This window comes from Cervus elaphus, chromosome 3 (assembly GCF_910594005.1).
Source record: "Cervus elaphus chromosome 3, mCerEla1.1, whole genome shotgun sequence".
NCBI classification, from domain to species: domain Eukaryota; kingdom Metazoa; phylum Chordata; class Mammalia; order Artiodactyla; family Cervidae; genus Cervus; species Cervus elaphus.
Window position 1 is genome coordinate 27,091,552 of NC_057817.1, and position 23,466 is coordinate 27,115,017.

At 48.8% G+C, this 23,466-nt stretch overlaps 1 protein-coding gene across 1 annotated transcript; it reads left to right on the forward strand.

Moving 5' to 3' along the window:
- The first annotated feature begins 3,662 nt into the window (after nt 1-3,662).
- Nucleotides 3,663-18,237, forward strand: LOC122681347 (keratin, type II cytoskeletal 1b-like). The gene is made up of 9 exons (XM_043883345.1): nt 3,663-4,269; nt 10,057-10,271; nt 11,472-11,532; nt 12,033-12,128; nt 13,110-13,274; nt 14,749-14,874; nt 14,994-15,214; nt 15,921-15,955; nt 16,403-18,237. Exons 1-9 carry the CDS (start codon nt 3,733-3,735, stop codon nt 16,723-16,725), a joined length of 1,779 nt encoding a protein of 592 aa, XP_043739280.1. The 5' UTR covers nt 3,663-3,732; the 3' UTR covers nt 16,726-18,237.
- Nucleotides 18,238-23,466: the final 5,229 nt, after the last annotated feature.

A 23,466-nucleotide genomic window follows, 5' to 3' on the forward strand; every position in this document is an offset into this window, starting at 1 on the left:
AGGGGTGCCAAGGGTTCAAATCTCCATTCCACCACTTTCATCTGTAAGTTCTCAGATAAGATACTTGATCTCTCCAAATCTCCTCTTCCCCATCTGTAAAGTGAGGGTAAGAATAAGAATACCTCCCTTATAATGTTGACTTACAGATTTAATGAGATTATCCACATTACAGAACCAGTGCAGTGCTTGGTCCATTGAAAGCCCTTGGTGAGAGGTTGACTATTAGTGCTATGATTATTATTCTTTTGTCTTCAGACTGAATGGAATCTCAATATTCTCAATCATCCTTCTGCTTCCTCCAGGTCAGTGGTTCCCAAATTTGTCTGCCCATTTAAACCACCTGGAATTTAAAAATTCCAAAGCCTATACTACTCCTCAAATGAATGAACCAGTCCCTATGGGTGGATAGAGGCATCAGTGGTTTTTGAAGTTCCTCAGGTGATTCCAGTGTGTAGCATGTTTAGAAACCATTACTCTGTGCTGTCCAACCAATTGAAGGGTTTTTCTGTGGGGACAGCAATTTGTCATGGAAACCTCATCCACTGTCTACCATTTTCCCCAGGTCAATCTTCTGGACAAGTAAAATCTCTCTTGTTTCACTTTAAGCCAGTTTTCTTTTGTGCTGAGGGAGTAGAATAGTTTTCAGCCTACACCAAAGGCTCAGATAGTAATATTTGCTGAGTTCCCCTTGCTCCAGCCCTTCAAGGGAGTGATAGCAGCTCACCAGGGGTCAGCCAGCTTTCAGGAGTTAGACGGGGGTGTTGACACTGGATGCTGGCAGCTAGTCACAGCTAGAGACCAAAGGGGTTTTCTAAATTCTGCTTTCTGGGGGTTCCTCTTCTATTTCATCACAATTGACCAAGTACCCATGTTCAGTATGGGAGTAAATGTAAACCTGAGCTTCCTGTTTAGTTGGCAGTAGAGACACACATGAAAGGTTTAATTATGGGCATTCTTCATAGTAAGGGTTGAAAGCGAGTGATGCAAAAAGCGTTGTAGCAGGTGACAAGTTGGCTCACGTGGTCTAGAGTCTTCAGGAAAGGCTATGTGAAGGTGAGGGGGCAGGAGTGCCTGAACCCACTTGTATGACTCTCTGGAGTTTCCATATTTGATCTCAGTTATTCACTAGAGTCATCCTGTGAAGCTAGGGTGATTATCCTTTTTTTGCAGACTAGGAAACTGAGGCTCAAGGAGCTAAGTGTCCAAGTCATGGGACCAGGAGCGGGCAGAAGTCCAGGTTTTGAGATGCCCAACTCAAGGATTTTCCCCACACCATTGCTGCTTCCTACCTGGGTCCCATCATCTTTTCTCCACTTATCCTGCTTTCTCTGCCTCGACCTGACTCAGAATCCTTGCCTTCAGGCCACTCTCTCACTCTGACCCATCCCAATCCCTGGGTCCCCTTTTCTTCCTCTGCCTACTGGTTTTCTCCTGTGTCTCTTGGACCCAGGGGCTGAGGCTTGGCTCATCTTTCTTACCAAGAGTTCCCTGAGGGGGTTAGGATCAGGACTAGGGCTGTGCAGACCTAAGTTGGCCAGACTAATGTGGAAAGCATCCTGACTTGACTGGGACTGTCCTGGTTTAAGCACTGAAAATCCAGGCAAAGAGGGGCTATTGGTCAACCTGCCAGCATCCGAGAATGGCTCTATCTATGTTTGTTTAGTATGTTATAGTTCTTTGTGCTTTTTTACTTGTCTTATGGGATTGACTTTGTGAGGAATAGATTCTCTGATTTTTTTTAAGTTTCTGAGGTTCTACAGGAGGTGACTTGCCTAAGATCACAGGTCTGCGAAAGCAGAGCTGGGTGCTGCAACCAGCTCTGTGACTGTAAATTTTAAGCTCACTTTCTCTTTTACATAGAGTCTACTGGAGACTGTCCACTAAACAATGGCCCAGCAGTTAGGAAGGCATGGAGGCTGCCCACAGAGCCCCTCCCAGCCCTGGGATGTCGCTCATTGGTGCTCCCCAGCACTTATCTTGCTCTAGCTGTTGGCAGCTGGGACTTCAGTCTCAGCTTTTGCAAAAGTATTTACTTATTGCACAAAAACAAAGAAAGACATAGGAAAAAAATCCACCTACAATCCTTAATAAACCAATTCACTTCCTATGCTACTTTTTAAATTTGCCTTCTTGGCATTCTTAATTTTTATGGGTTCATAGCACAGATACCATTGTGTATTTCCTCATTTAACATTGTATCATTCTGTAATGATAATTTTAGATAATTGTATCAAAGTGGCAAGCCATCATTTAGTCATTTTTCTGAGTCTGGACGTTTAGGGCTTTTCCCCCTCAATAATATTTGTCATTGTTATAAGTTTTGCATGAAAGTCACCATCCATTTAGTTCTAGAGTGCAAACACACATTTTTTTTTATAGGCTGACACTGATGCATGTTGAATGAGCTTTGCCTACACTTGCTGTCTGGGGTAGTGCTTTCCAAAATATGGTCCACAGGTGCTTTGTTACTGGTTTGAGAGGAGATACATACAAAATATGAGAATAATCATTTAGAAACAAATTGAAAATATTTTTCCTTTTAGCAATGGAACAGTTTTGGGTGTGTTTAACCTAAAAATTAAAAAAAATGAGGCTTGTATTTCATATACCTTAAAGAAAATCTCCTTTTGGTTTTCCCAGGTGGTTAAGTGGTAAAGAATCCACCTGTCAATGCAGAAGATGCAGGTCAATGTGGGTTTGATCCATGTGTTGGGAAGATCCCCTGGCTAAGGAAATGACAACCCATTCCAGTATTCTTGTCTGGAAAGCTCCATGGACAGAGGACCCTGGTAGGCTACTGTTCATGGGGTCGCAAACAGTCAGACATGACTGAGCACGCATGCACACAAAAGAAATCTCCCTTTAAGGGTAATTCATTTTTATCCTGTTTCACAAAAGCATTGGTCTACAAGAGGCTGGGATGGGAAAAGAAAAAGAAAAAAGAGAGATCTGAGGATAGTTTGTCTCTTGGTCTAGAAGACCATGTTAAGTCCTGCGAGATGCTCAATGAATCTACCACCACAGACCTTTGGTGCCATAGGACCTCATCTGTCTTGCACTTGAGGAGCCCGAGTGTATGGAGTGACACATGATGCAGCCAGAAAGTGTGGGCAGCCTTGGGCAGAGTCCCCTGCTTTCACTCGCACTCAATGACCACAATACTGTGATCAAGATTTGGGTGATGATAACGGTGGGGAGCAGAACCAGGGTGTAGGAAGATTATTACTGTTGCCCTACCAGGATAATGCTGGTGAAGTCTCCACCCTGGTCCTAGCTGTGGTTGCAAGGAGACTGGACACCCCCTAGATTTGCCCCAGATCTCCTGGACACACCCCCAAACCAACAACTCAGGGTGGGGTTTCTTAAGAAGATATCAAGATTTGGGGGGAAAACTGTATAGAAGTTTCCAGCTACTTGACCTGCAGAGACTGTTGCATTCTGATCTCTAAATGGCAAGAGATGAATGATAAATAATCAAGTTGGGGAAGTTTGTTTGTAGCACGGTTTCTGCAACTCATAGGTGTGAGATTTTAAACAGATCTTGCTGGCAAGGCAAACTAAACACAGATACTCCCCTCCCAGGCTTCAGAAGGTGCCCAGCCCAGCAAATGCATGTATATATAGGGACTGAGCCAGACCTCCCGCCAAAGGAGTCATAGCTCCTTCCCTCTCTGCTCTCTGCCTCCTTTTATTCCCTTTCTCTCGTCTGCGTCTCTGGATGCTCCAGGAGCCATGAGCCACCAGTTTAGCTCCCAGTCAGCGTTCAGCTCCAGGAGCAGGCAGGTTTATAACGCTGGTTCCTCTGTGGGCTTTGGTGGTGGGAGCCGGGCTGTGAGGTCCGTGTGTCAGGCCCGAGGGAGGTGTGGCAGTGGTGGTGGTGGGTATGGGAGCCATGCAAGGGGGTTTACCTCCAGGAGTCTATACAATCTGGGTGGCAGTAAAAGCATCTCCATCAGCCTAGTGGGGAGAAGTGCCAGTGGTTTCTGCCATGGTGGGGGAGCAGGAGGGGGATTTGGAGGAGGCAGGAGCTTTGGAGGTGGTGGTTTTGGGGGTCGTGGCTTTGGAGGTGGTGGGTTTAGGGGTGGCAATTTGGGGCTTGGGGGCTTTGGTCCTTCTTGTCCCCCAGGGGGTATCCAAGAAGTGACCATTAACCAGAGCCTCTTACAACCACTTCACCTGGAGGTGGACCCTGAAATTCAGAGGGTTAAGATGCAGGAGCGGGAGCAGATCATGGTTCTGAACAACAAGTTTGCCTCCTTCATTGACAAGGTGAGTGCCCCAGGGGCAGGCAGTCTCTGGGCTCTGACCAAATGACCTTGTACCCTGCCGCCTCTCACCACATTGTCTCTGGTGGTGACAGTCACTTCCAGTGTGTGTGTCCTGGGACCTTAAGAAAGCATGGACTTCATTTCGACCTCAATTTGACTTCTTGAGGGGTTCATCTTTGTCTTTTCATTTTGGCAGGAAAGCAGATCCAAGGAATGAAAATACCCATCAGACAAAATACCTGATGTAATCTCACTCATCATTTTCACTTTCCATCCATCCATCCATCCATCCATTCATCCACCTACCCATCTATCCATTTACTCATTCATCCATATACCTCTTCACCCATCTACCCATTCACCCACCCATCCACCTACCCACCTACATAATCATCCAGCCCACAAACATTTACTAAGCATCTGTTATATGCCAGACACTCCAGGTGTTGCAGGGTGACAAGGACACAGGTCCTGCCCTCAAGGAGCCCCAGATCTAAAGGGAGGAGGATTGTGACAGTGTGTGGGAGGTGTGTTGATAGAGACAATGCTCTCTGGGCCATAGCACAAAGGAGGGTGTGATGAGCTCTGGGTTGATAAAGGTCTTGAAGGTGGAGAAAGAGTCAAACAGGTTCTCAGGGCAGAGGGAGTTTCCAGGCAGAAGAACCAGGAGGCTGGAGGGTTTGACGCTTTTAGGAAGTTTCAAATGGTTACAATTTCTGGAGAACATGGCACAAGAGAGGAAGGAGGAGGGAAGTGGAGATGGAGACACAGAGTAGGGGGAGAGAAGCAAAGTGGGCACACTGCAGCAGAACCAAGCTGATGACTCTGGTGGGGATTGCTGGGGGTGAAAGCCAATACCCTGCTGAGTTCCTCATTTTAGCTCATCCAGGGCCAAGAATAGGCCAGATGGAGCCAAAATAAACCCCTTCTCCCTAGTTTAAACCTTAGGTTGGATTGGGTCAGGTCCAAACCACCAAGCAGGGGCTCGTAGAAGAGATATGGAAAAGACCTTCCACCAGCATTTCCTTTTATCCAAAGGTGATGGAGGCATGGAAGCCACTGGAGGCTCCCCAGAAATTTCTTTACCTTTGGGGATGTAGTGGGATCCAGAGACCCCTGCAGGCTCAGTGACATTCCCTCAGGCCTCATAGAAGTTCAGTGTTGAGGCCAAAGCTTGACCTATCTCTGACTGCAGGGTAGCCATCGCCAAAGTCCACTGTTGGTCTGTGTACTGGCCTCTGATATCTGGGTGAAAGCTGGGGCCAGGACACAGTGGGTGAGCTGGGGGTGGAGGGATAAGAATGTTGAGGTCCAGAGGCAGCCAAAGAGGAATTCAACAGAGCAAATGCTTCTGACTGCTTCTGATCACCTTGGATGAGGCATTTGGCTGAATATCATCACACCTCAGGTATAGGCAGGGACTAAGAGGTCTTGACGGGAACAAGGAGATGACAGATGAAGGAGACACCACTGAAAGGTCAAGCAGATCAAAGGCAGGAAGAAGACAGCGTTGGGGATTGTTGAAGTGGCCACGGGCAAATGATCTCCTGAGACTCTGATTTGATTGTGATTCCTGCCATTAACCGGAGAAGGCAATGGCACCCCACTCCAGTATTCTTGCCTGGAAATTCCCATGGACGAATGAGCCTGGTTGGCTGCAGTCCATGGGGTCGTTAAGAGTTGGACACCACTGAGCGACTTCCCTTTCACTTTTCACTTTCATGCACTGGAGAAGGAAATGGCAACCCACTCCAGTGTTCTTGCCTGGAGAATCCCAGGGACAGGGGAGCCTGGTGGGCTGTTGTCTATGGGGTCGCACAGAGTCAGACATGACTGAAGTGACTTAGTAGCAGCAGCAGCAGCAGCAGCCTGCCATTAACAGGACATCTCTTCAGGTTTGTGGCATGGGGCTGAGGGCAAGGTTCAAGTGACTATGGCTTCCTGCCCTTCCCTAAGGGCCTGGACTGTGATGACCATGAGGAGAGTACTTATCCAGGAGGGCTCTGGCCTGGCTGGAAGAGAGAAGGCTTCTATCACAGTGGCTTCTGACCCTATCTTCTGACCTGACCTTCCTGCTTTTGTCTTTAATCTTGTATAGCCTATTCTCAGCACCACACCAGTGCCATCCTTTAAAAACATCACTCCTCCGTTTGAACCCTCTGTTGGCTTCCTGTCTCATCAGAAATAATAGGCACGATCTTATAAGGTCCTATATGATCTGGCCCTCTAACCCATAGCTGCTGCTAGTTCCTGGCTTGCTTTTGTGAGACGAGGCCACATTGCTGCTACTGGGCAGAACCACTCTCAGGCTGCAAGGTTTAGTGAGCAGAGTGAAGGCAGGAACTTAGCTCACCAAGGTACCACTCAGCACAGTGACCTTGGACACCTTCCCTGACTCTACTCCTGTTTTCCTTTTGCTCACTGGCACACTATTGCATCCCTCATCCTCCTGTACCCCACCATGGTCCTGCCTCAGGGCCTTTGCACTTGCCATTCCCTCTGCTTGGAACCCCTCCCTCCGAGGAGTGGTCCAGCTGAACCCCTCATTTCCTTCAGGTCTTTGCGCACACACCGCTGTCTCAGTGAGGCCTCCCTGATCTCCCTATGTAAACGAGTACCCGGTATCAGCATCCCTACTCCCCATTGGTGTGTTACTTTTCTCCATGGCCCCTACAGCCATTCAACACACTGTATAGTTCACGTTTGTTTCCTTATAGTCATCTCTTCAAACAGATTGCCAACTTTTGGAATGCAGGGATTTGGTCTGTTTTATTTATAGCTGTATCTCCAGCACCCAGAATACTGCCTGGCATCTGATAGCTGCTCAATAAATTTGTATTCAATGAAAAATTGAGTCAACCCTTCAGGTGTCAAACTTGGGCTCTCAGAGAGTGGGAATGAAGACAAAGACTATTAAAAAAAATTTTTTTTTTTTTTTTAAGAATCAATGGCAAAGGAAAGGGATCCCAGGAAAATAGGATGAGGGACCCAGTTCTTCCCACAGAGACAGTGCCCTGGCTTTGTTCAGCTGAGCTTGAATCCTGTGTTTAGGGCAATGAGCAGGGTAGATGGTCTACACTAGCAGCAATGCTAGTGTCCTAGCATTTCATTAGCCCATGGTGTTTATGAACTGTCTTCTCTGAGCTGGGAGCTATGTATCTACGGGTCTTAGCACCTCTCACCACTGGAGAAGAAAGCCTGCCTTCTTGGGGCTCACATCCCATTGTAGGGAGGAATGTGCTAAAAAACAAAAGACTGAAATCATGATAGATGGCACGGGGAAAAGAACAGGGGGTTATGAAGGGGAGACCCCAGGGGGTGCCACCCTGTTGAGATCTAAAGGGAGACCAGAACTTTGCCAGGCAAAGGGTTGGGGAGACCTAGGCTGCTGGAGGCACTAGGAGGTGATTGGAGTGTCATTTGCAGGGGAAGAGGGCCACAGGCGGTTGAGTGGGGTGTGCTTTACCCAGGAAGAAGCTTAACTCCATGTGATGCTAAGTTTGATCTGGGTTATCTGGGCTTCTCCTGAGTACTGCTGCTGGGACACAGCCCAGCAGTGTTTGGGGGCCCCTGGGGAAAGATCATAATGGCTTTCAGTGATTTTTATAGCGGTTAAATCTCATGAAAATTGCCTGGCACCCCCTGAAGTCAGCTTCTGACTCTGCAGTTTGGGTGACCAATGAAAGCCATAGTTTCTTTGCCTGGGGTGGGGGCTCGGCCTAAACCCCTAGCACTCAGAATTGTCCCACTGCCCCCTCATTGTTTGACATGGAGCTTCCCCGTGGGACCATAAGATCCTTACCTTGTCCCCACAACACAGAGCAAAGGGCTGTGAACGAGCGCCCAGTCTCTCCCCTCCCTGGGATCGCCACCAGAGCGACAACTGGCCAGGTGGCAGGGATTTCTCAGGGGATGGCACAGACCGGGTGGACAAGCTGTGAGGGCGGCTGCTTTATCTCTTGCTTTGATAAAGCTAACAAAAACGAGCCATGGGAAAGAGTGTTCTCTGGGCACATTCCAGCCTAGAGTCAGAGCCAAAGGAAGTTAACAAGGGCTGGCTGCTCAGATGGATAGTCTCAAGGCTGGGAATTCTGTCCCCCCTCAACTCCTTAAGCATTGTGGAGAACTATCTTCATGGTTCTGTTCTGACAACACAAAAGAGTGTGTTAGCTTCCTCCCTCACCACTCCCCACATCTCCTGGGCGGCTCCTGGAGGGCATGTGTGTGTGTGTTTGTGTGTATGTGGGTGGGTATGTGTGGGTGGGTATGTGTATGTGTGTATGTGTGTGTACACACACCTGAGCAAAACATGGAGAAATACACTGTCCTTCACTTAAGGCACGGAAGGGGAGGCTCCCCCTGCAGGCGGCTGGTGGAGGTAGGACGAAAATTGATCATCACCATGGGAAGGACAGTCCAGGACTGGATCTGCACAGCCAGCCAGCTTTCTGGAGCCTGTACTTGACCTTTGCGTGCACAGCTTTGGGGGAAGAAGCAGTGAGAACACAGGGTGAGGTCTACTCTCCATCCTCTGTGCTAATGTAGGAAACTGCAACATGGGGATTTCCCGAATACTAGTTCAATCCCTGGGTTTGGAAATACTTATAAAAGCGTTTATTGCACAGTAATGAGATTAGTTATGGCTCAGGTGGTAAAGAATCTGCCTGCAATGCAGGAGACCTGGGTTTGATCCCTGGGTTGGGAAGATCCCTCAGAGGAGAAAATGGCAACCTGCTCTAGGATTCTCGCCTGGAAAATTCCACGGAGAGAGGAGCCTGGCAAGCTACAGTCCATGGGGTCGCAAAGAGTTGGACACAACTGAGTGTGCACACACAACTCACACACAGGCATCGTCAAGGTCCTACTTTGGGGCATTAGAATGAGTCACATAACTTAAAAAACATACTTACTTTAAAAATTCTGTCCAAAATTCTTTTCGCTCTTAGGTTATTACAGAGTATTGAGCAGAGTGCCCTGTACTATGCAGTAAGTCCTTGTTGGTGCCTATTTTAAATACAGTAGCGTGTAGACGTCAATCCCAAACTCTTAATTCAAGAATTTGAAAAAGAATAGATACATGTATATGTGTAACTGAATCACTTTGCTGTACAGCTGAAACTAACACAACATTGTTAATCAACTACACTTCAATATAAAAACATGGCTAAAATTTCACTTAAAAAAAATTCTGTCCGGGTTATGAGAACATTTAAACGAAGTGACCTTCCTGAGAAACACACTCGGCAGCAGGAGAGGTGGTGGGTTGCAGGACGGGGGCACCTGGGCTAGTGTGTTCAGGAATCGGTTTAATATTTGAAGCCAAAATTATTCCTCCCCTTCCCTTACTTTCTCTTCTCCTCAATCACATAAAGTGTCTCAGCCATAGAGAGACACGAGCCCTGGGTGTGTCAGAGTTTCAGATGCTCTGGGTCACCATTTCCTGAGGTTGGCATGGGGAGCTGAGGGCGGGGATGGACAACTCTACCATGCAAGCTGACAGAACCAAAGGAAACAGGGTACCACTTGGATGGAGGGGACTTGCCTTCAACAGCAGAGTTCAATTGGTGTAATTTTTTGGCAGGTTGACCTTACAGTCATTGGTCAACTATCAGAAGCTGTACTGTATTCATGCATCCTGGTCCTAGAAAAAGAGAGCCCTCTGACCCCCGGAGGGGTGTCCTGATTCTCTGAGGTCTGGATATGCTATGGGGCTGCACCTGCTTCTACCTGTGGGAGTGCTTCTTGGACCCAGGGCTTGGGGGTGAACTTGGAGGTTTTCTGTTCTTAGGTGCGATTTCTGGAGCAGCAGAATCAGGTGCTCCAGACAAAATGGGAGCTACTGCAGCAGGTAAACACGTCGACTCAGACCAACAACCTGGAGCCCATCTTTGAAAGCTACATCAGCAAGCTGCAGAAGCAGGTGGATTTTCTCAGAGCGGAGCAGATGCGCCAGAGCTTGGAGATCAGGAGCATGCAGGATGTTGTGGATGACTACAAGAACAAGTGAGGCTCCAGGAGGAGCAAAGGGGTGGGGAGGAACAAGACAGGGGAATGGTTTACAGGGCAAGGCTTACTGTGAATGGGTGAGGGGTGGCGGGGCCCTGGACATTAGGTGCAGCCAGGCAGACTCTGCACCACTGCACAGCTGCATGGGCACCATTTTGCACACGGTAGCCCCGGAATGATGGTATTGCCAGTCAGCTCTCAGTTGTATTGGGTGGGGAGGGGAAGCAGAGGATCTTCATGGATGTTGGAGTCACACAAGCCTGGGTTCCAGTGTGGGCTTCATCACTCTCTGACTGCCTGCAAAGGCATCTTTCTAAGCCTTTGGTTTTCACATTAGTAAAGTAGGGATAGTGAGTACCCTCCTTGCTGAACTATTGTGAGAGGGAGATCTGTGGCTCTCAAATTTGAGCATGCATCAGCTTGTTGAAATCAGATTGGTCTGGGATGGGCCCAGAGGGCTTTTATTTCTAATATGCTTCCAAGTGATGCTGATGCTGGTGGCCTGGGAGCCACATATGGGGAATCACTGGTTTAGATAAAATATTCTTAATAGTTCTTAGACTGTTTTTGCACATATGAAGCACTCAACACGCACTAGCTATTATTAGTAATAATGGTAGAAGTGATATGACTTGCCTAATTCTAGGTCAGCTGCTCCTGTCCCATACAGGCAACTGAGCAGCCTCCCCCCTGCCCCCGCCCCTCTTGCTGGGGGTGTAGGGTGCTTCTCTTAACATCACCTTGACGTGCTTACTGCATTGAGCAGTCACATGTATGTGAGTCAACAAGGGGGAAATGGAATGCACACTGAAGGTGATGGGGCAGAATGGCAGGTGAAGTTTTTCTCTCTTTTAAAAAATTTAGTAAAAGTGGCTGTTATTTAGGTTCTCATTTAAAAAAATGATCGAACTGGACAAATGTACAAAGGTAAGATATTAAAATAAAAAGGACATTTTGGGGATGTTCTATGTGGCTCTAGATTTTTCACACTGGGGGGTTGTGCCTTCTGTTGACCTGGAGAGCCAGGAGATGGCTCCAGCTGCTAGTCAATGAGAGTGGCAGGCCCTGGCAGGAGACAGCCAGAGTCCAGGACCATAAAAGTTTGGGTGATTCCGAGCTTCCCACTGCAAGGAAAAATCTCAAGGAGCCGAGGTCAGCCCTTGCAGCCTGTCTGTGTTTCTGACCTCCCCGCAACAGGTATGAGGAAGAAATCAACCGGAGGACCAGCAGCGAGAATGAATTTGTTGTCCTGAAGAAGGTGAGGGATGGGGGTGTCCAGAGGGGGACTGTGGGTTCAGGAGGCTGAGAAGAGGCAGGGACTCCTTTGGGATGCAGTAGAATGGAGGGGTGGACAGGTGAGTTTGGGGGCCAGCTTGTTGAGGGTGTTCCCCAAATGCTGGGGCCCTGACCCTGAAGCAGTAAGTCTCAAAAGTGTGTTGCTAATGTGAATCTTGAAAAGTTTTTGAGTTTTTAATCTCTCCAGAGTCCTGAAAGTGGAATTAAATTAATGGGCAGCATGTGAGTGTGTTGTGTGGGGGCCTTAGGACCTGGGGTGTTTTGCATGACTGGCCAGGATAAGGAGCTGATGAAAGCTTCCTTCTGGCCAGGAAAGCCCAGGTTTGCTGGCCCTTTATTTGATTGAGGGGAGGAAATTTGCAGGCTAGGAAATAAACCCAGAGAAGCTTTGCCATTTGCCCAAGGCTGCCAGACAGCTGGTGGCAGGGCAACCAAGTCAGACCGTCTTCGCTTACTGTTCAGGATGTGGATTCTGCTTATCTGAGCAAAGTGGACCTACAGTCCAAGGCAGACACCCTGAATGAGGAGGTCGATTTCCTGAAATATTTATTTCAATCGGTGAGTCAATATCTCAAATATTTCTATGAGATAATGAGCTCAGTTCTCATAAGAAACCCTTCTCTTCTCTACATCTGTCAGGGGGTGTGGGCTGTAAGAAGGGGAGGTCTGACACCCAACATTACCCCCTGGGGATGCCTCTCCCCAGTCACCTCAAGTCTGCGGGCCTGGAGTCAGAATCGTTTCAACCCCCAAAGCTCAGGGTTCCATGTGTGGGGCCTTGGAGATGGGAGGTGGGAGATGGTGAAACAGTCTCTGCTTCTGTCTGGAAATGAAGGTTAATGCCCAGGACATATGGGGTAAAACCAACCAGACAGCTTCATCAGCACTGGGGAGTAGATAGGCCCATCAGGGAACTCTGCAGAAGAGGGCAGTGTGGGTCTTAAAGGGAATGCAGATGAAGACTGGAGAGGTGGGGATAACACACTCCTCCCAACCCTGGTCTAACTTGGAGGCACCTTCTCTGGACTGCATGCTGTGCTGGGAGCTTTACTGGGTCTTGGGTATCTCCAGTCTATAGATGAGAGAACAGGGGCACTGAGAGACAGTTCCTTGCTCAGTCACCCGGCTGGTTAGCGGTGGAGCCCAGATACTAAAGCAAGTCTGAGCATCTACACACATGGAATCCTTTCTGCTGCCTCTGGGAGCTCATGTGATCTTAAGGAACAAGTCTGCCTGGCTGGAGGTCCTGCTCAAGATAGTGATCAAGCCAGAGTAAGGAGGGATGGAGGGTCCAGGAAAGGCATGATGGGCGGCTCTGAGTTCAGGCTCCCTTCTCCTCTGAGCCTAGATCCAGATGCCTGTGCCTTTAGTGAAGGTCCCTCTGGGCACACAACAGTGATTCTAAGAGCTTTTCCTAGAGAACTTTTCTCTCTCAAGGCTTCCTCAGAAAGCCTTGGTGGGGGGGGGCGGGGCAGTAGAGGGAAACTGAGGTCCTGGGAGGGGACTGGAAGAAATCAGCCTGTGTTCCATGCCTTGCAGGAGCTGTCTCAGATGCAGACCAACATCACCGACACCAGCGTCATCCTGTCCATGGACAATAACCGCTCCCTGGATTTGGACAGCATTATCGATGCCGTGAGGATTCAGTACGAGGAGATTGCACAAAGGAGCAAGGATGAGGCTGAGGCCCTGTACCAGACCAAGGTGAGCATCTCTATCCCCAGCCCAGGCCTGGTACCCCGAACTGAGCATACCTCCCAGAACTTGTATTGTCTTTTTCTTATTTCTAAAGTAAAGCATGTTTGCTATAGAAAATTTCAAGATTACAGCTAAAGATTACTCATATCCCACTACCAATATGAATATGTCAGCATATTTTCCACTCGTTCTTTGTAGCTAACCTTTATTGAAAACTCACACATATCAGGCACTGCACTAAGTCTTGTTATACATAGAATTTCATTTACTCCTTACAACAACGCTATGAGGTAAAGATTCATTTATTGTTTTACCAATAACAGAGTATGAGGTTACCAATTTCCCTTGGCTCTTATGGTTTGGAAGTAGCAGAGGCAGAACTTAATTAAATTCAGGTGTACCATCTACACATCCATGCTCTCAGCCACCATGATGTTTTCTTATTTTTTCATTATGATATCTTTAAAAATCTTTTTATATTTTTCTCTTTCATTTATTACTTGCAAATACCTTTCTCTGACATTAACTATTTGACATCATTTTTAAGAGCAGTGTGGTATTTCATGGTAAGAATATGTCTCCAGTTTTCAGATAAACATCTTCGTAGCTAAATTTTGGGGCACATCCTCAGTGACTTGTTTAACATAAATGGACTTGGAACTTTCTGGAGGGCGAACACTGCAGTTAAGAGTCAAAGGCCGGTCACTAAATTCTGAACAGTTGGCGCTGGAGATTTGCTTTGTGGATTACTTGTGACCAACTCCAATCGTGGCTGGCCTCTATCCCACTGTCCTGTAGGCAGGTGTTCTGAGTGCCAGACGGGGGAGACAGATGGTCAACAGTGAAGACTTCAGAATGCAGAGATGCACTTGAGCCCACGCTCTCCCTTGTTTTCTTCAGAGGCACCCCACTCTGCTTCCTCTGTAACAGTCATTGAGCCCCGGTTTTGTCAACGGCCTGCAGGTGGAGGTCCTCATGATGGGGCCCATAGACACAGGAATGGAGGTAGAGAGGAACATGTGAATAAAGAGGGAACATGCTGAGGGCCTCTGAAGAAGTAAGGTCCTGAGTGTTAGAGAAATCATTCTGGAAAAGGGGAGGAAGGAATATGGTGGGACGGGAAAAGTGAGAGGGGCCCAGTATGGGCAAAGTTTAGATGTGGGAAAAAGGAGGTAAAAGGGTGCATCAAGAAGTAGGTTTGTCTTGTTTGGTTCTGATTCTGAAACCCTGTCTCAAGATATAGGTGCCTGTGTGTGTGTGTGTGTGTGTGTGTGTGTGTGTGGTGTCACAGTTCAAATGAGGGAGGTTTGGTACAAGTGTAAGTGTGTGTATGGGGGATCACAGCTCTAGGGAGGCTTACTCTGGGACCTTCCCTAGGGGAGAGAAGCTTTGGGCAGGGTCTGGGAAGGCAGACTCACTCTTTCCTGGAGAAGTGTGTGATGAGCAGCAGGCTGACCATGATGCTGCCCTTGACCCTCAGTACCAGGAGCTCCAGATCACAGCGGGAAGACATGGAGACGAGCTGCAGACCAGCAGGACGGAGATCTCCGAACTCAACCTCACCATCCAGAGGCTGCAGGCAGAGATTGGCAACGTCAAGAAGCAGGTGAGATGGATGCTCAGGGTGGCTAATCAGAGCTTCTACCTCCCATAACCCTCTGCCTCATGAAGCTCTGGAAACTCATGCCCCCACATGGTTCTTCTCCTTGACTGTCTCCCGAGTAGATCGAGCAGATGCACACCATCATTTCTGATGCAGAGGAGAGGGGACACCAGGCCCTCCAGGATGCACAGCAGAAGCTGCAGGACCTGGAGGCCGCCCTGCAGCAGTCCAAGGAGGAGCTGGCCCGCCTGCTGCGTGACTACCAGGCGCTGCTGGGAGCTAAGCTGTCCCTGGACGTGGAGATTGCCACCTACCGCAAGCTGCTGGAGGGCGAGGAGAGCAGGTGGGCTGTGTCTCCGGGCCAGAGCGCAGGCAGGCTGCAGCCCTGGAGCAGTGGGATTTTTTAGAGAGTCCCTATTTATACAATCCCAGCTTTCCTGGGAATTGGAGAAGGCAATGGCACCCCACTCCAGTACTCTTGCCTGGAAAATCCCATGGATGGAGGAGCCTGGTAGGCTGCAGTCCATGGGGTCGCTAAGAGTCAGACCCGACTGAGCAACTTCACTTTCACTTTTCACTTTCCTGCATTGGAGAAGGAAATGGCAACCAGCTCTAGTGTTCTTGCCTGGAGAATCCCAGGGACGGGGGAGCCTGGTGGGCTGCCGTCTATGGGGGTGCACAGAGTTGGACACGACTGAAGTGACTTAGCAGCAGCAGCAGCAGCTTTCCTGGGAAGATGGGTAGCTCAGGGTGAGCAGAAACGTTCAAGTCAGAAGCAGAGGATGTGTGAGTGGGCAGCGTCATTGTCATCATTGTCCTGTTCCCCAGTGCAACGTCCCTAATACCACAACTTAAGCCACCGCAGCCAGGTGGTGACCCCCAATGCTAAAAGGCTTCACGAAAATGCTTCAAATCCCCTCTGCCTGCACTGGTTCCCTGACCTCCCTGCTCCCAACACACCTCCCCTGCTCCTGATGTCTCCTGGCTGATGATTGCTTTCCTTCAGGCTTTGCGGATAATGCTGACTGTGTGCCCCTTGGTTTTTACAGGATGTCAGGGGAGCTGCAGAGCCAAGTGAGCATCTGTAAGTAGCAGAGCCCAAGATTGGGGCTGGTTGGGGCTGGGGGAGGGAGGGCCCTTGAGAAGACTGGCCAGCAGAAATCTGGCAGCAGGCATTTTGTGTCCAGTCCTACACAACGAAAAACAAAGTAAGCAAGGACAACTGCACAGCCCAGAGGAATAGGTTGAAATAATATACGACCTTACTTCTCCTTTATTTTGATTTTTATGATGCCTAATAATCAGAAGTGGCTTAGAATTCTTCATGGTGTAGCAATAACGAAAATGCGCCCTGACATCCCTTTGTATTAGGAGGAATACTTCTGAAATGGGGGAGACTTTCATCCATCCTTTTGGCAAGTCAGATGCTGCCAGTGATGAAGGATGTAGGGGGCTGCTCCGAGGGTAGGTGCAGGCAGGTCCGCCCTGCCCAATCCTCTGACCCCCGTGTGGGCTGTCCTTGCCCCCACAGCTGTGCAGAGCAGCCAGCTCACCATCGGCGGAGGTGCCCGGGGCTCTGGAGGTTACGGCGGAGGCGGAGGTTACGGAGGCGGCGGAGGTTACGCCGGCGGCAGCAGCAGTGGAGGCTACGGCGGCGGCGGCTTCCGCGGGGGCTCGGGCGGCTACGGAGGGGGCTCTCGAGGGGGCAGTGGAGGCGGTTATGAGAGCGGCGGTGGGAGCCACGGAGGGAGTAGCATAAGTAGCAGCAAGTACTGGGGCAGAAAAGGCGGCACCTCCGGAATGCAGATAATCCAAACGTCTACCAGCACCTCCCACAGGCGAATCCTGGAGTAGAGCGCCAGGCTTCCGGGACGCCAGGCTTCTGCAAGGCCTCACAAGCACCACCTCCTGCCCCCCACCCGCCACGCCCTTCCTGACCCCCATCCCCTTACCTTTTCCCGATGGGTCTCAGCAGTTTTGCCAATACATTCCACTCTAGACAGGGAATCAGGTGGATAATCCCAAACAGAGATCTCTATTTGGAGGGCACTGACCGGTAGTCCAAACACAGCCGGGCACATTCTCAAGTCAGATGCCTCAGCTGGCCCTGTTTCTGTCCTTGGGGACACTTGCAGATTATGCAGAGTTGATGTCGAGTATACCAGGTTTCTCACTCCAGGCTCCCCTTCTTGCACCTGGGCTTCTCTGTGAATAATCCATTCCTTAGGGCTGGGGTTCCCAACCTCCAGGATCTAATATTAGCCTGATGACCTGAAGTAGAGCTGATATAATAATAGTAGAAATAAGATACACAATAAATGTAATGCAATTTAATCATCCAGAAACCATCTCCCCCCACCCTCTGGTCCAGGGAAAAATTGTCTTCCAGGAAACTAATCCCTGGTGTCAAAAAGGTTGGGGAACGCTGCCTTAGGGGACTTGAAAATGAGGTCTTTGGGTGAGTAGCTGAGGACAAGGCAGGCCAGCTTGGTAAGGAGAACTTTTGTGCCAGGGGTCAATTCCTGCCTCTTGGTCTGTAGCCCCATCCATTGCTGTTGCTTGGAGAGTGTGGATTTACCCATCTGACACCTGTGAGTCCTGTCTAGTCCTGATTCTGAATCTCTGTGTCAGGAAACATTATCCCTTGGGTTAACAGCCCAAGACGGGGTATCCAGAGAGCAGAAATGCTTGTCCACAGGGAGGACTGTAACTAGCAGTAAGTGAAGGAGTTGATGGACTGCAGTCTGGTTCTATTCTGTCCTGACTTCCTTTGGAAGCTCCATTCTTTGGAAGTGTGGCCCTCCTGAACTCTGCTTCATAATGACCCTCTGGAGAATTGCCCAGCAGGCTGGGCACATTCAGCCCAGCACTGATCTGTCCAGGTGCTCAAGCCCTGAGGAGTTTGAGAATCACACTTGGGTTTTGGGACGGTTCAACCCTGAACTAGTCTGCAAGATGCCCGTTGTTAGCACGGTATAGCTTCATGCTCTTCCCAGACTGCAAAGTCCCTCCTGACTCCTGTTCTCTGTGATTCTCTCTTTGTGAGACTCTGACTGTTTATTTTGGGTCTCATATAAGATACTTGAGATATGCTGGAGAGGACAGGATGGGGAAAATATGACCAACTGAGGGGGCCTTGTGGACCTTGAGAGAGGGCTGGCTTTGCTGCTTAGATCTGGATTTACCTCTGCTTGTTCGCTGAGTCCTAATACGATATCCATGTCAGTGACACTCTTGAGGCATCTGCTGGACTCAGTGTGGGTTCCCTAGGAAGTACTGTGACCTCATCATCTCCTGGTTGAAGGTTGTACCTTGAAGGGCTTGATATTCTGGTGTCTCTACAATAAATTTTCTGTGCTCTCCAAACTGCTATTTGATCACATGAGTTTACTCTTTTTTTTTTTTTTTTTAACTTTCTGCAGGCTTCTGGAATTACTCATAATTGAAAAGTAAAGTTTACAGCTTTTATTAGTTTTTTATTGCATGAGTAATACTTGATCCTCAAAAACTTTGCACACACAATCATACTAATATAAACCTTAAAGTGGCTGATCTTTGAAAAGTCAGTTACACATTTGTTCAGGAGGAATTTGTTTTGCTCCCATTGTGTGGCAGGCAGTGGCCTATGCACTGGGAATGTGATGTTGGATGAACACATTTCGGAATCTGAAGGCACTCACAACACAAACGGGGAGGGTTCAGTGGGAGAGGAAATTGGAGTGTGGGCCCCCATGGACCCCCTGGCCTGAGGGTGGAAGCAAGGCCATATTGAGGACAGGGGCAGACCCACTGCACAGGAGCAGTGGGGACCACAGGCGGTGACACGCTGGGGAGGGGAAGTTTGGTCCCAACTTGAAGGGCTGGAAAGTAGAACAAGTGGGGGAACAGAGTCAGAGTAGCTATGGACATGGAGTCAGGGAGGGGCCTCCAGATGGGGGAATGGTCTGCTCAGAGTCTTGAAGATCAGAAAGTGTGAAAGTGTGTGTGACAGGGGACAGCCAGGTAGGAGAGACTGAACTGGGGAGAGAAGAAGCTGAGGCCATTAACTCAGCAGAGTTTATGGTCAGGGGTGTCTTTAACTGATGTCCCCGAGGGAGGCAGAGATGCAGAAATTCAGGGTGGAGCAGGTTAAGCCATCACCTTATCCTCTGTGATATTTCTGAGTCCATGTAAAGGAGTCACGTAAAAGATGTGACCTGCTTTCTCATTCTCTGAAGGAATACAGATGGCATTTGGATATGGGAGTCATTCAAATAGACCTGCAACTCATTCTGATGAGACATCGTGTTCCCATGTGTACCCCCACATTCTCTTGGAGAAGTTTTTCCCCATCTCACCTGTCTTGGAAGCAGGCCTGCGGGGCAAGAACTGGGAAAGGGAAATGTGGGCAGAGGGGCTGCCCAAGGGGAGGGATGAAGGGAGCAGACAAATACAATTTCTACACATCAAAGTCAAAGAGCACAAAGACCAGGATGGGAAGACATGGATAAACAGCAGTGAGTAGAAACATGATTGAAAGTATTCAGCTGACGGTGACAGCACATGAGAGAGTAGTGAACTGGCTTCGAGGACAGGCATGGGGACCAGGAAGAGTGTAATGTGCAGAGCCTCCTTTTTCTCATCTGTAGAAACAGCCTAGAAGAGATGACCAAGATGGACAGGTGGGAACGCAGCAGATTTGGTTCAATACTAGAAGCATCTTTTAATTGATCCTGATGTGAGAGAGGCCACATGGACTTAGCACATTGTAAGCAGAGGTTGGCTAACCATTTGGCAGGAGGTTGAGGGAGGGAGTGAAGGATGGGTGGGGTTGTGTGTATGGCAGCATTTCACATCTTTGTTGCCCTAAGAGTTTGTGCAATGAAGCCTGAGAAAAAAGGAATTCTACTCTCTATTTTATATTTGGGAAAATTGAGGTCAGATGCCAAGGAAGGATCACGTCATGGAGAGGCCAAGAGCTCTCTAACCAGGACTGTTTTCTGGCATCACCAGACCTATTTCAGGGTATGGATTTGATTATCCCTGGGATCATGCACATGTGTAGGATGTGTATGATGTTCTTAGGGAATCCAAATTGGCTCTGGAAAAAAATACAAGGGCAAGGCCAACCAGAGGCCATCTTTCCCATACTGCTCCTTCTGGGCAGGAGTTGGGATTGACTCAGAAAGCATGGCCCTGCCTTTTCTTTTCAGAAGCCCTGACCATCCCCATCATGGAAGACTGGGGGGCAGATGGAGGGAACTATGTGCCTGAATTCAAGGATTCTTAGAACAGAGATTCTACAAAGCAGTGAGATGTGAAGGTCAAGGAGAAGGAAGGATCTTATACTCTAAGGAGAAGTTTCACATGATATTCTGGGGCTGAACAATGGGGCTGGGCTCAGAGACCAGAGGAGGTTTCCTGGTACAAACATTGTTTCTGTTAGAGACAAGGAGAGATCCCATCAGAAGCAAATGCCTCTCATCTTTAGCTCATCCTAGTGAAAAACATGAATGGGTCCACAGTCCTTTACTATGTACAAAATGCTTTCACATGCATTCTCTCAGATGACCCTCACTGGCATTGGGAAAGTGCTGTGGAGATCACACGTGGTCCCTTCCACAGGCCATAAGGTGCGCCATCCCTGCTTCTGGTCCACGCTTTTCCTGCAAGGCAGATACTCAGAGGGAGAGCCAAGCAGACCCATCCACCCACCAGCAGAGGGGCAGACAGGCGGGAGCACGGCACCCAGGGCAGCAAGACTCCCAGGGAGAGTGTGCCAGCTGACCCTCCCTCTGAGAGGCTGGGGCAGGGCGGGGAGCTCTGGGAATCTAAATGTAATCCCACCAGCTTCTCATCTACATAGATTTCGATCTTGAGACACAGTGAAGAGGAGGAGCAACCACGGCTCAACAAAATTCTCACTCCGTCTGACAAGGCGTACGTTTCTGGGTTGGGAAAGTCTTTGGTTTAAGGAAGTCTGTAAAGAATGTCACCTCACCCTCAGTGACTGGCCCTTTGGCCCAGGAGGTGTCTTCAAATTATAAGCCAGGGGCTCTGATGGTTCCTCTTCAAGCTCAGTGTAACTCCCATTCCTTTGTTAGAACCACTGCCCTGGCTTTTATCAGCTTTCTGATCAGTCCTGGAAATTGCATGTCTTCAGATTGATCAATGCTCTGTTGCAAGGCTGAGTTGGGAACTTGGGATGCTGGGAGGTTCTCCAGCTTGGAAGATCTGTTCTGAACATCCCAGTGCTATGCCTGAAGGGCTTTTAGGGGTGTTCCAGTGATGTGGCCCAGCTTCCACACCTGTTGCAGTGTGCCCGGCCCCAGGGATCGTCCCCGCCCAACAAAGCAGGCATCCCACAGGGAGGGTTATCACCATCCTGGTCTAATTCCCTTTAGCTCAGGCACACTCAGCATTCCTTTCTGTAGTGGTGGGCCCCTAGCTTCCTATTACAGATTTATGGACCCCATGATTCCCTTAGGTTTCTTCTCACAAGATGCCCTCATTTCAAGAACTTGAACTTCCTTTCCAGGTCTTTTCACTGTTTTCAGTGAACCATGGGGCTTGTTCCAAAGCTTTTCCTGATTATTATGTCTTCTTCTAGGTCCTTCCAAATGCGAAGGCGAGAGAGAGAATCCCTGCTCCCTCTATCTATCATCTACTACACTTCAGTTTCCCTGTAAGTTAGATATAGTCTCTATTTTATAGATGAGGAAAGCAAGATCAGAGAGGGTAAGTGACCTGCCTAGGGTCACACAGCTAGAAATTTGCAGTCAGGAGGTAGACTCTATGCCTCAAAGTAAGACAATCCCTACCCCTCTTCTTCCACATACTCATCTTGAACTTCCTCTTTTCTGGCCTCTGCTCTGCTCCAGCATTGCCAGTGGGTGACTGCTGGGGGCCTCCTTTGTTGTCAGTCTTGGAACAGGCTGCCCCTAGCTCTTCACCTGTCTCCCCTGTGTAAGGAGCCTCGGCCCTTGCTCTGCTGACTGCCGGCTTTCAACATCTCACCCCGCCTCCCCATTGTCTGTGATTCTCCTTTAGGCCTTCCAGGCTTTCGCTTTCCCCACTGCCCTGAAATTTTCTTCTCCCACGTCCCTGGTGGAGTCCCGCAGGGCTGGGTGGCTTGTCATTGCATGTTTCTCTTTGACGCTTTTCTCAGTCCCATCCCTCGAAAAGCTCTCAAAATAACACCACACTGTTCCTCCCTCTCCCCTCAGCCTACCTGTGACAGACTCATCTCAGTGATCAGTTCTGGGGAGTGTGTGTGAAGATCCTGGGGATTGGAGGTGCTCCGGCACTCTGTCTGGCACTGTTAGGGGTACCCCTCAGGGACAGGAAATCCTGTGGGAAGCTGGGGAAAGAACAGGGCTGAGAAGGCACCCAAAGACACAGAGGACTTAGTCTTGCTTTCAGAAGGCTGACAAAGCAACTGAGAGACAGCAAACACATATGCACCCGAGTGAAAATGAGCCAACCTATACATCAACATGCATTTGAATCTGGCAGCAACTGAGCTTTGGAAAAGAAACCAGTGGAGCAACTGAGTGGTGTTAATCAAGGAACACTCCCTGGAGGAGTGGACTTGTTCACTGCTCAGTGGAACAGACGAGATATAGGCATCTGTCTTCAAGGCCTGCTAGACCAAAAACAGATATTCAGGCCCAGAAGCTGAAGAATTGAGATCTTGACTATGGGCAGGGGTTTGAAGACAGTTGCCAAGGCAACTTGAAGGTCTTTTAGAGAAGAGTAGAAGTAGGCTTGGAAGATGGAGTGGCACAGAGAAAAAGGGAAGAAGAGAATTTGGCCTGGGCAATGTGTGAGCCCTGGTAAGAGGGTGATAAAGCTGAAAGTGATGCAGGTGGTGGAGGCAGGCCAATGGCAAGATGAGACCCATGGGATGGATGAAGGAAGGCATGTACTTGAGTCTAATGAGCTGGCCTTGTCAGTTACCACCTGGGCACATATTTATGAACATAAAATGTCTTTTTTTTTAAAAATTGGAAGATAACAATTTTACAATGTTATGTTAATTTTTACTGTACAACAAAGTGAGTCTGCTGTATGTACACACGGATCTCCTCCCTCTTGAGCCTCTGTCCTCCTACCCCATCCTAACCCTCCAGGTCATCACAGAGCACCAAGCTGAGCTCCCTGGACTATACAACAGGTTTCTATGATGTCCTTTCTTTAAAATGGGGCTAATAACTCCTGCCACAGGGACTTTTTGTGATTTTTAAACGAATTGTAGCTCCTACCACATGACTGGTGCCTGTCAGTGTTAGTATTTCCTTCTGGTTGCATTTTGCCTTTACTTTTATAAGTGCAGGGAACACAAATAAGCCAGAAATGAGGGCTTGTGGTTATCGTCTTTCTCCCATCTTTGCTTCTTAATATCACCACACACTCATCACCATCCTGGGGACTCAGTAGGACACGAACTTGGTGAGCAGGCAGCATTTCAGTTTCCAGTTGTTTGAGGTGACCTCAAAAGTAAGCAGTGAAAAGAGAATGGAAGTTTGATTCAGGAATTGGAGGAATCCCAGGAATTGACCATATGACTTGGGAAAATTTTTTGACATCCCTGGGTCTGCTTTCTCACTTTTTTGA